Genomic DNA, 12,360 nt, shown 5'->3' with positions numbered 1-12,360 from the left:
CGAGAAAAAAAACCCGGAATAAAATGCAATAACGCCACATCTAAACACATACAATCTGTTCACTTCACTCAACTGTATTTATAGTATCAAATCATAACAAGAGTTGTCTTACAGATAGAGGAGGTCTAGACCACACTCTATAATTTACAAAGACCCAACAATTCCCCGCAAAAAGCAAGCATTTAGTGCAACAGTAGCGAGGAAAAACTTCCTTTTAGGCAGGAACCTGGGTGGTAAGGAAAACATCCTTTCTATATCTTTCTATTTCTATGCTCGAAAACAACTCGGATCCTCCGCGCATGCGTACATTCTAAAATACGATTTGCACAACGGTCCGATATCAAAGATGGCGGGAGCCTCCGACCCACTGGAGGACATGCTCTTCAATGAGGTGGATGAGAAAGCAGTTAGCGACTTAGTTGGCTCTCTGGAGTCTCAGCTCGGCGACAGAAAGGCTCCCGCTGCTTCTTATTCCGACGGGAAACGGGACGCAGCGCCAACGGCCGCCGGGCAGTTCTCAGGGAAAGTGCGCGAGCAAGTGGGGTCTGTGGAGCCGCAACAAGGGCATCCAAAAGCGGCGTTACTGACCCAGGAACCCGGCGCTAACGTTTCTGAGCCGCTCTCCGGGAACCCCCTCACCTCTTCTACCTCCTCTGTCGCCGCCGGGGCCGTGATCACCGCCGGAGCGAGTCTACAAACAGTTGGAGTCGGAGCATCTCCAGTTATCTCCCCGGGAACTTTGCCCACTCAGCCGGGCGCTGCTAGCTTCCAACGGACGGCTGTTCTGGGCTCGAGCGTTCTGGGCTCGAGTGTTCTGGGCTCGAGCGCGGCGGCTCCCGGCGCGGCGCAGGCGATCAGGACCGCTTCTCCCGGATTACAAAGTTTAAACGGCGGCGGCGCCGGGGCTGTAAAGTTGGGGGCCAACACGGTGATAAGTACTGTCAGTGCCGGGGGATCCACGATCATATCCTCTATGGCTTCACAGCCTAATAACTTCCCTCCTCAGTCCACAGCGGCGTCTCCCGCCGCCGGTACTCCGCAGAGGCTCCCCGGCCCGGTGAACGGAGTCGACCCTAAAGCTGCCCTCCCGCTGCCCCAGCAGGGCGCCCCCTCCCCGGCAGCCTCCAGCTCTCAGGTGCACAATCCAACTAAACTTGCCAAAGGTGTAGGTTTGGTGTAGTCTAATGTATTGTAGTGGGTATACTGTACTGTGTGTATATATGTATATGCGTATATATATATGGGCCACAATGGGACTTTGGGGGGTGTCTGGGTGTCCTCCCCCAGGGAAGTTTTGAGCGTCAAAGACTTAATTTCCTGCATTTTGATACACTTTTATGCACCAAGTCACAGCTGAAATCTCTTTATTTTGTCTATGCAAAGAAAAACAAAACATGACAATTCAAAATATGTCAAAAATATAATGGAAAGTATGTTGTAGCGTGTCATTTACCATTTTTAAGTATATGGAAATCCTGGAGCTTTTTTAGTGCGTATACCTCCTGCGTATACTTGTGTATACCTCCTGCGTATACCTCCTGCATATACTTGTGTATACCTCCTGTGTATACCTCCTGCGTATACCTGTGTATACCTCCTGTGTGTGTGTGTGTATACCTCCTGCGTATACGTGTGTGTGTGTGTGTGTGTGTGTATACCTCCTGCGTATACGTGTGTATACCTCCTGTGTATACGTGTGTGTGTGTGTGTATACCTCCTGTGTATACGTGTGTGTGTGTATGTATACCTCCTGTGTATACGTGTGTGTGTATACCTCCTGCGTATACCTGTGTGTATACCTGTGTATACCTCCTGTGTATACCTCCTGCGTATACGTGTGTGTGTGTGTGTGTGTGTGTGTGTGTGTGTGTGTATACCTCCTGCGTATACGTGTGTGTGTGTGTGTGTATACCTCCTGCGTATACGTGTGTGTGTGTGTATGTATGTATACCTCCTGCGTATACGTGTGTGTGTGTGTGTGTATACCTCCTGCGTATACCTGTGTGTGTATACCTCCTGCGTATACCTGTGTGTATACCTCCTGCGTATACCTGTGTGTGTACCTCCTGCGTATACCTGTGTGTGTACCTCCTGCGTATACCTGTGTGTGTATACCTCCTGCGTATACCTGTGTGTGTGTGTGTGTGTGTGTGTATACCTCCTGTGTATACCTCCTGCGTATACCTGCGTATACCTCCTGCGTATACCTGCATATACCTCCTGCGTATACCTGCGTAGACCTGTGTATACCTCCTGCGTATACCTGCGTAGACCTGTGTATACCTCCTGTGTATACCTCCTGTGTATACCTCCTGCGTATACCTCCTGTGTATACCTCCTGCGTATGAAATGGGTCAAATTTGACCCATTTTCAAAAAGTTTCTATATCAAAAATTTGGGTTTCTTTCTCTAAATTGTCCCAAAAAAATATTGTGGCTGGTTCCATACAACACTATTCACAAGGTAAATAAATGATCAGTTCAATACTCTCAATTAATTTGGGTATTTTATTAGATTTTATAGCATTTATATTTTATATTTGTTGCTATATTTTATAGCAACAAAAATGCTTCAAAAACTTCAACCGAGACATCAGAAAAAGTGACAAAAAAGTCAAAAGAAGCTTAAAGAACTTGATAAAAACACACCAAACGTTAAAAAAAACGAAGACATCGGAAAAAGTGTCAAAAAAGACGACCAAAACATTTAAAACAGGTTTTCATTTGGACCCAGAATGACAAAAAGCTGCTCATAACAAGTCCCGATCTGACACTAGCTACACGTTTTACTACGTGCAAGTACAAAGTAACTATAACGCTTACTACGGTCACATACACATCAGCTTCTGCTCAGGCGTCGCTGATGGGAGTAAAGGGACCCCGATCAGTTTTAAAATGCCCATATCGGCTCCCACAGGAGCTGGGTTCAAAACCACTCACTACTCCCTCTATAGTGTTGCTTAAAGAGTGGACTATATCGGGGGACACACACGCAGACACACACACGCACACACAGACACGCACACACACAGACAGACTCTCACACACGCAAACACGCACACACAGACAGACACGCACAGACACGCACACACAGACACACACACAGACAGACTCACACACACACACACACACACAGACAGACACGCACACACACAGACAGACACGCACACACACAGACACACAGACAGACTCTCACACACACAGACACAAACAGATACACACACACACACACACACACACAGAGACACACACACACACACACACACACACACAGAGACACACACACACACACACACAGAGACAGACACACACAGACACACAGACACACACACACACACACACACGCATGAGCTGTGTTTGAAGCTCTCCCCTCTATAGTGTTTGTTAAATAGTGAACTATTTTGGGAGCGACGCTCCGTGACAACATGACGGAGTCCTGATGTAAACAAACCCAGCCCTCAGGAGGAGGGTCAGAGGTCGGCTAGTATATATCCATTATATGTTGCATGTTACATTTCCACTGTTTAGAAATGAAAGCCACGCTCCATTTTTCAGTTTCAGTCCTTCTTCTCCTCCCGGAAAACACGGCCGCGTTGCATTGTGGGTACACGGGAGTTAAATATAGGGTTACATTGTATGTACGCTCAGATTAGCTGTGCATTGTGGGTATTTCATAGTGGACTATAAAGTGAGTGAAATTAACGGCGGAGAATACGAACACCGCTACAAAATGGCGAACCCACTATATAGGGAACTATTTCTGTTCTGGGGAATCGCGTCTCTACGATGTAACGGCCAATCACAGACATGATTAGATCTTGGTAGAAGCATGCTGCGTGCTGATTGGCTCCCTGACTCTGAGGAGATTTACTGTTACTGACCCTCACCTTTGTTCCTCAGACGGGGAGCAGCACGACTGCTGTCACCCTGAAGCCAGCGGTGAACGGCGTGGGCCAGGTGGCGCTGGTGAGGCCCCCGGGCGCCGTGGTGGCCTCCATCCAGCAGCAGAGGCCCGGGCTGGTGGCGAGCCCCAACAGAGGCGCTGCTCCTCAGCAGCAGCTCGCCGTCAGGCCGCAGCAGCAGACCATCCAGCTACCACCAGGCTTCTCCATGCCTCCAGGTACACACACAGAGACACACACACAGACGCATACACACACACAAAGACACACACACAGAGACACACACACTGAAACAAACAAACACTGACACACACACACACACACAGACACACAGACAGGGACACACAGACAGACACACACACACACACAGAGACACACACAGACACACACACACTGAAACAAACACACACAGACACACACACAGAGACACACACTGAAACAAACAGACAGACACACACACACACACACACACACACACACACAGAGACACACACAAACACAGAGACACACACACACACACACACACACACATACATAAACACACACACACACACATACACAGAAACACACACACACACACACACACACACACACACACACACACACACCGAAACACACACACCGAAACACACACACCGACACACACACACACACATACACACACACACACACACACACAGACACACACACACACACACACACAGAAACACACGAAACACGCACACACACAGAACACACAGAAACACGACACACACACAGAAACACACAGACACACACACACACACACACAGAAACACACTGAAACACACACACACACCGAAACACACACACACACACACACACACACACCGAAACACACACACCGAAACACACACACACACAGAAACACACAGAAACACACACACACACACAGAAACACACAGAAACACGCACACACACACAGAAACACACAGAAACACGCACACACACACACACACACACACACACACAAGGGGTGGAACGGTACACAGAAGTCACGGTTCAGTTCATACCTCGGTTCAGACATCACGGTCCGGTAAAAGAAAAGCAAAAACAAAAATGCAGAAGGCAATTTTTTATTATTTTGCATGTCTCAGGCTGTACCACCTATTGTCCTCCAGTCTGTCCCCTGAGCTAGCTGTCTCAGGCTGTACCACCTAGTGTCCTCCAGTCTGTCCCCTGAGCTAGCTGTCTCAGGCTGTACCATCTAGTGTCCTCCAGTCTGTCCCCTGAGCTAGCTGTCTCAGGCTGTACCACCTATTGTCCTCCAGTCTGTCCCCTGAGCTAGCTGTCTCAGGCTGTACCACCTATTGTCCTCCAGTCTGTCCCCTGAGCTAGCTGTCTCAGGCTGTACCACCTAGTGTCCTCCAGTCTGTCCCCTGAGCTAGCTGTCTCAGGCTGTACCACCTAGTGTCCTCCAGTCTGTCCCCTGAGCTAGCTGTCTCAGGCTGTACCACCTAGTGTCATCCAGTCTGTCCCCTGAGCTAGCTGTCTCAGGCTGTACCACCTAGTGTCATCCAGTCTGTCCCCTGAGCTAGCTGTCTCAGGCTGTACCACCTAGTGTCATCCAGTCTGTCCCCTGAGCTAGCTGTCTCAGGCTGTACCACCTAGTGTCCTCCAGTCTGTCCCCTGAGCTAGCTGTCTCAGGCTGTACCACCTAGTGTCATCCAGTCTGTCCCCTGAGCTAGCTGTCTCAGGCTGTACCACCTAGTGTCCTCCAGTCTGTCCCCTGAGCTAGCTGTCTCAGGCTGTACCACCTATTGTCCTCCAGTCTGTCCCCTGAGCTAGCTGTCTCAGGCTGTACCACCTAGTGTCCTCCAGTCTGTCCCCTGAGCTAGCTGTCTCAGGCTGTACCACCTAGTGTCCTCCAGTCTGTCCCCTGAGCTAGCTGCACCACCCTGAAGTGTGTAAAGTAAGATGTAAACAATAAGTACCCCACATCATCTCCAAACTCCATCTGGAACTTCAGCTATAAAACAGTTCGGAGCCGCAAAGCTGGAAACGTACCACTAATCTACGACAGCAGTCTTATCCACCACTCTCTCGCCTGTACTACTGGAACTGACTGGGAAACCCAAGTTTTCCCAAACTTGCGATCTTAAAGAGGCCGACGGGTCCTAGAACTCTTTAAACTGCATACGTAGGAGGAGCTCGGCCACGTAGGAGGAGCTCGGCCACGTAGGCGGCGTGCCAGAGCTTCAGAGCTAAGGGGCTAAGATTAGGTGTCCCTAAAGAACCCGCGTATCTAACAGTAGTTCCGCATTACATTAATTAATTTGCACGCAAGTTTTATTTATTTTTATACCGTGTATTCTCCGTGTAAATTCATGCATCGAACGGTGATGCCCGTACCGTTTCGGTTCAGTACGAATACATGTACCGTTCCACCTCTAACACACACACACACACACAGTGTTTCCGCTAGAACGCTATATGAACAATAACATTGCATTGCAGGAAATGTGAAACATTTTACAACAAAAAAACTGAAATGAGAGAACATGACTAGGTTTTTTTTCATGTTGGTTTTGAGCACTATGCATCCCCACTTGGTGTATTTATTGAGGATGTTTCCTGTCCCAGGGATGGTTCTGGTCCGGACGGAGACGGGCCAGCTGGTGATGGTCCCCCAGCAGGTTCTGGCCCAGGCACAGGCCAAGACGCAGCAGGCCCAAGCCCAGGCGCAGGCGCAGGCCAACCTCAGCCAGAGACCGGCAGCACCAACGGCCGGGACTGCCATCCGGGTCACCACCGCCGCTACGGTACGTTACGTCCTCTGTACGACTGCCAACACTGGCGATTACGATTTCTGTTCCTAACGATCACAAACACAATGTTTACACTTTAGAAAGTTTGTTTTGTAGACTTTTCTTAAAGTGCCCATATTATGAAAAAAAACACTTTTTCTGGGATTAGGGGTGTTCTTTTGTGTCTCTGGTGCTTCCACACGCATACAAACTTTGAAAAAAAAAAACCATCCATGCTGTTCTGAGTGAGATACGGTTTCTGAATGTGTCCTGCCTTCAGTCTCCGGGTGAGCTGTAGAAAGTTAGTTTTGCGGACTTTAGAAAGTTAGTTTTGCCGACTTTAGAAAGTTTGTTTTGCCGACTTTAGAAAGTTAGTTTTGCAGACTTTAGAAAGTTAGTTTTGCCGACTTTAGAAAGTTAGTTTTGCAGACTAGAAAGTTAGTTTTGCCGACTTTAGAAAGTTAGTTTTGCAGACTAGAAAGTTAGTTTTGCAGACTTTAGAAAGTTAGTTTTGCCGACTTTAGAAAGTTAGTTTTGCCGACTTTAGAAAGTTAGTTTTGCAGACTAGAAAGTTAGTTTTGCCGACTTTAGAAAGTTAGTTTTGCCGACTTTAGAAAGTTAGTTTTGCCGACTTTAGAAAGTTTGTTTTGCCGACTAGAAAGTTTGTTTTGCAGACTTTAGAAAGTTAGTTTTGCCGACTTTAGAAAGTTAGTTTTGCAGACTAGAAAGTTAGTTTTGCCGACTTTAGAAAGTTAGTTTTGCAGACTAGAAAGTTTGTTTTGCAGACTTTAGAAAGTTAGTTTTGCCGACTTTAGAAAGTTAGTTTTGCAGACTAGAAAGTTTGTTTTGCAGACTTTAGAAAGTTAGTTTTGCCGACTTTAGAAAGTTAGTTTTCCAGACTAGAAAGTTTGTTTTGTAGACTAGAAAGTTAGTTTTGCCGACTTTAGAAAGTTAGTTTTGTAGACTAGAAAGTTTGTTTTGCAGACTTTAGAAAGTTAGTTTTGCCGACTTTAGAAAGTTAGTTTTGCAGACTAGAAAGTTAGTTTTGCCGACTTTAGAAAGTTAGTTTTGCAGACTAGAAAGTTAGTTTTGCCGACTTTAGAAAGTTAGTTTTGTAGACTAGAAAGTTAGTTTTGCCGACTTTAGAAAGTTAGTTTTGCAGACTTTAGAAAGTTAGTTTTGCAGACTAGAAAGTTAGTTTTGCCGACTTTAGAAAGTTAGTTTTGCCGACTTTAGAAAGTTAGTTTTGCAGACTTTAGAAAGTTAGTTTTGCAGACTTTAGAAAGTTAGTTTTGCAGACTAGAAAGTTAGTTTTGCCGACTTTAGAAAGTTAGTTTTGCAGACTAGAAAGTTAGTTTTGCCGACTTTAGAAAGTTAGTTTTGCAGACTTTAGAAAGTTTGTTTTGCCGACTTTAGAAAGTTAGTTTTGCAGACTTTAGAAAGTTAGTTTTGCAGACTAGAAAGTTAGTTTTGCCGACTTTAGAAAGTTAGTTTTGCCGACTAGAAAGTTAGTTTTGCAGACTTTAGAAAGTTAGTTTTGCAGACTAGAAAGTTAGTTTTGCAGACTAGAAAGTTAGTTTTGCAGACTTTAGAAAGTTAGTTTTGCAGACTAGAAAGTTAGTTTTGCCGACTTTAGAAAGTTAGTTTTGCAGACTAGAAAGTTAGTTTTGCCGACTTTAGAAAGTTTGTTTTGCCGACTTTAGAAAGTTAGTTTTGCCGACTTTAGAAAGTTAGTTTTGCCGACTAGAAAGTTTGTTTTGCAGACTTTAGAAAGTTAGTTTTGCCGACTTTAGAAAGTTAGTTTTGCAGACTTTAGAAAGTTTGTTTTGCAGACTTTAGAAAGTTCTTTAGAATCTTAAAGTGCCCATATTATGAAAAAAAACACTTTTTCTGGGATTTGGGGTGTTCTTTTGTGTCTCTGGTGCTTCCACACGCATACAAACTTTGAAAAAAAAAACCATCCATGCTGTTCTGAGTGAGATACGGTTTCTGAATGTGTCCTGCCTTCAGTCTCCGGGTGAGCTGTAGAAAGTTAGTTTTGCAGACTAGAAGGTTAGTTTTGCAGACTTTAGAAAGTTAGTTTTGCAGACTTTAGAAAGTTAGTTTTGCCGACTTTAGAAAGTTAGTTTTGTAGACTAGAAAGTTAGTTTTGCCGACTTTAGAAAGTTAGTTTTGCAGACTTTAGAAAGTTAGTTTTGCAGACTTTAGAAAGTTAGTTTTGCAGACTAGAAAGTTAGTTTTGCCGACTTTAGAAAGTTAGTTTTGCCGACTTTAGAAAGTTAGTTTTGCCGACTTTAGAAAGTTAGTTTTGCAGACTAGAAAGTTAGTTTTGCAGACTTTAGAAAGTTAGTTTTGCAGACTAGAAAGTTAGTTTTGCAGACTAGAAAGTTAGTTTTGCAGACTAGAAAGTTTGTTTTGCCGACTTTAGAAAGTTAGTTTTGCAGACTTTAGAAAGTTAGTTTTGCCGACTTTAGAAAGTTAGTTTTGCCGACTTTAGAAAGTTTGTTTTGCAGACTTTAGAAAGTTCTTTAGAATCTTAAAGTGCCCATATTATGAAAAAAACACTTTTTCTGGGATTTGGGGTGTTCTTTTGTGTCTCTGGTGCTTCCACACGCATACAAACTTTGAAAAAAAAATCCATCCATGCTGTTCTGAGTGAGATACGGTTTCTGAATGTGTCCTGCCTTCAGTCTCCGGGTGAGCTGTTCAAAATCGTCACGGCTTGTGACGTCACAAGCCGAAACGAGCTGGCTAACCGCAACCGTTAGCTCGTAGCGTTAGCATGCTAACGCTAGCATGCTAACGCTAGCATGCTACCTCGTTCTCAATAGCAAAGCACTGCTACAACACACACAAGTTCACCATAATCTCCAAAAGAACTACTTCCATGTGCGCCCTCATTTAGAAGAAGTCTCCCAGCTAATCCTGCCTTGTAACTGACTGAAGGTGGAGAAACAGCCTTTCTTTTACTGTCTATGGAGCTAGCTAGCTGACATGATCTACATCTGAGCTACTGAGCATGTGCAATCAAAGATAGTACAGAAGAAGAAGAAGAAAAAAGAGGTCTCACTCTGTAGCTGAAACAGAGACCAGCTGAAAGAGGATCTGCAGCAGTGAGAGAGAGCTGTGCAGTACAACAAACATATGGTGTCATTTGAAAATTAAACCATGTAAACCTATTCTGGTACAACCTTAAAATACAATTATGAACCTGAAAATGAGCATCATATGGGCTCTTTAACAGGTTCCTGTTAAAAAAAAATATATATATATATATATATATATATATAAAAAATGTAACTACAAAAAATTTCTTAAGAAGCGACAAAAACATTGGGAAATAGCATCAAAACCTCAAAAACGCTTGTGTTTGATGGTGCTCATTTTAAGGTTTCCCATGATTTGCTGCTGCCGAACGCCGTCTTCTCTTCCTCCCTGTTGTCTGCAGGCTCCTCAGACGGTCCGCCTGGCCACCCCCGTTCAGACCAGAATGGTTCAGTCTCCCTCCGCCACCGTACAGGTCTGCTTCCTGTTTCTCACTTCATAAACAGATTGTAACGGGAACGAGATGTGTAACAACGCATTATTTAATCTAATACATATTGACTTCATTGTGTAATAACACTTGGGTTATGTAATGATCTTGTTGCAGCCCTAGAAATGAAAAACACTGTTGGCCCAAAATAAACTCACCTGATTAATAAATAACGGCGGTAAGATGTGAAGTGAAATGTGTTTGTGTTCCCAGAAGGCTCTCTCGGTGGCGCCGGGCGGAGCTGCGGTGTCGGTAAAGATGACCCCCCAGAAGGCACAGACGGTAATCACCGCGGGTGGGACACCGGTGGCCAAACCTGCCGGAGTCCCGTCCGCCCCGCTGACCAGCACCACGCCCGCCCCCCAGCCCACGACGCCCGCCAGAGTCACCGTGGTGTCGCAGGTCAGTTCCCGCTCTACTTCCCTATTCTGAGGCTGCGTTTGGTCCACACCGAGACCAGAACCTCTGTTTAGGTTCCTTCTCACACCGCGCTTTTCGCTATGCTCCCAATCAGCTGACAAGTTGGTGAAACCAACCAAAAACACAAGTCATGTGACAACATTCAGATCATTGGCCAGATGAGTCTAAGTGCATTTCCTTTAGACTTTAGAAAGTTAGTTTTGCAGCAGGGTTCATACGTTTTGAAAAAACCTGGAAAAGTTATGGAATTTGAAAAATGCAAATTCCAGGCGTGGAAAGGTTTTGGAAACATAAAAAGACGCAGAAATTTTTGGAAGTCATGGATTTTGTTTTTTACACAGCACAATAATATGTGATTAATAAATGTATTTCACGTCGTCCTAACCTCACCATTCTATTTGGGGCGCGATATCACGACTCCCACTATGAACCACAGACATTATCGTTCATTTTATTGTTAAACCTCTGAGGGTAAACTTTAACACACATTTTTATTCTTATTGTATAATGTCGACTGACATTTTCAGGAATACATAGTCATAGAAATTTGCCAAAAAGTCATGAAAAGGTCATGGAAAAGTATTGGTTAAAATGCGCATGATCCCTGTTGCAGACTTTAGAAAGTTTGTTTTGCAAACTTTAGAAGGTCTAAATTAATGTGTTAAAGACACAACTGGCTCTTCAATTGGTCAGTATCAATTTGCTGAACAATGTGAAGACTTGGCGGTCTGTGGCTGCTGGTTACACCGTTCACGCTTTCTTCTGGACCAGAGTCCTGGTTGGGGAAACCGGTAGTAACCCGATAACACTCGTTTTCGTGGCTCAATGTGAAAGCCCCGTTAGAGTAATCGGATACTTGTGCTGACTCGTCATCAGTGTTTCTCTCGTGTGTCGACAGGAAATGCAGGAAAACGTCAACAAGTGTAAGAACTTTTAAATGCCTTTTTTAACTTTTTTTATTTCACGCTTGTTTTGACGCTTTTGTGGTGCTTTTTAAATGCCTTTTTGACGGGTTTTGACACTATTTCGTTGCTTTTATGACATTTTTTGGCGTTCTTGGAAACTTTTTTAAATCATTATTTAGACTCTTTTAAAGGCCTTTTTGGCACTTTTTGACTCCTGTTTTTAAACCCTTTTTAAAATGTGTTTTCTTTAATTTTTAGGAGATGCAGGAAAACGTGAAGAAGTGTAAGAACTTCCTGGCCACTCTGATCAAGCTGGCGTCGCACAACTCTCCCTCCCCGGATACCTCCAAGAATGTCAAGGCCCTGGTGCAGGACCTGCTGGTACGTTATCAAGTTCATCATCAGGTTTTATGTTAAGCTTGTTCTGCTGTATCATCAGGGTTCAGCTTTTATATGTGGTGTTCTGTCGGGAGAATGTTTGTTATCATTAAAGCCAGTGTTTCCCCTGTGTGTGTGTGTGTGTGTTGAGGATGATAATATAATATATCTGTGTGTTGTGTGTTTAGGATGCAAAGATTGAGCCGGAGGAGTTCACCACTCGGCTGCAGGCTGAGTTGAAGTCCTCCCCACAGCCCTACCTCATCCCCTTCCTCAAGGTAATACTCACATACTACTAGTACTATACTACCTCATCCTCTTCCTCAAGGTAATACTCACATACTACTAGTACTATACTACCTCATCCCCTTCCTCAAGGTAATACTCACATACTACTAGTACTATACTACCTCATCCCCTTCCTCAAGGTAATACTCACATACTACTAGTACTATA

At 44.6% G+C, this 12,360-nt stretch overlaps 1 protein-coding gene across 1 annotated transcript in view; it reads left to right on the top strand.

The window, feature by feature from the left end:
• Positions 1 to 177: 177 nt before the first annotated feature.
• The window catches only part of LOC144521714 (transcription initiation factor TFIID subunit 4-like), a 24,825-nt gene continuing 12,642 nt past the window's right edge, over positions 178 to 12,360 (top strand). Inside the window, exons 1-7 of the mRNA XM_078256277.1 lie at positions 178 to 1,135; positions 3,900 to 4,119; positions 6,503 to 6,681; positions 10,115 to 10,186; positions 10,415 to 10,603; positions 11,785 to 11,907; positions 12,093 to 12,182. Of these exons, the coding sequence (XP_078112403.1) occupies positions 347 to 1,135; positions 3,900 to 4,119; positions 6,503 to 6,681; positions 10,115 to 10,186; positions 10,415 to 10,603; positions 11,785 to 11,907; positions 12,093 to 12,182 (1,662 nt within the window). The 5' untranslated portion in view covers positions 178 to 346. The remainder of the gene's footprint in view (positions 1,136 to 3,899; positions 4,120 to 6,502; positions 6,682 to 10,114; positions 10,187 to 10,414; positions 10,604 to 11,784; positions 11,908 to 12,092; positions 12,183 to 12,360) is intronic.

Source organism: Sander vitreus, chromosome 8, assembly GCF_031162955.1.
Source record: "Sander vitreus isolate 19-12246 chromosome 8, sanVit1, whole genome shotgun sequence".
Classification (NCBI taxonomy): domain Eukaryota; kingdom Metazoa; phylum Chordata; class Actinopteri; order Perciformes; family Percidae; genus Sander; species Sander vitreus.
Note: the sequence above shows the minus strand (reverse complement) of the source record. Positions and strands in the feature narration are given on the sequence as shown.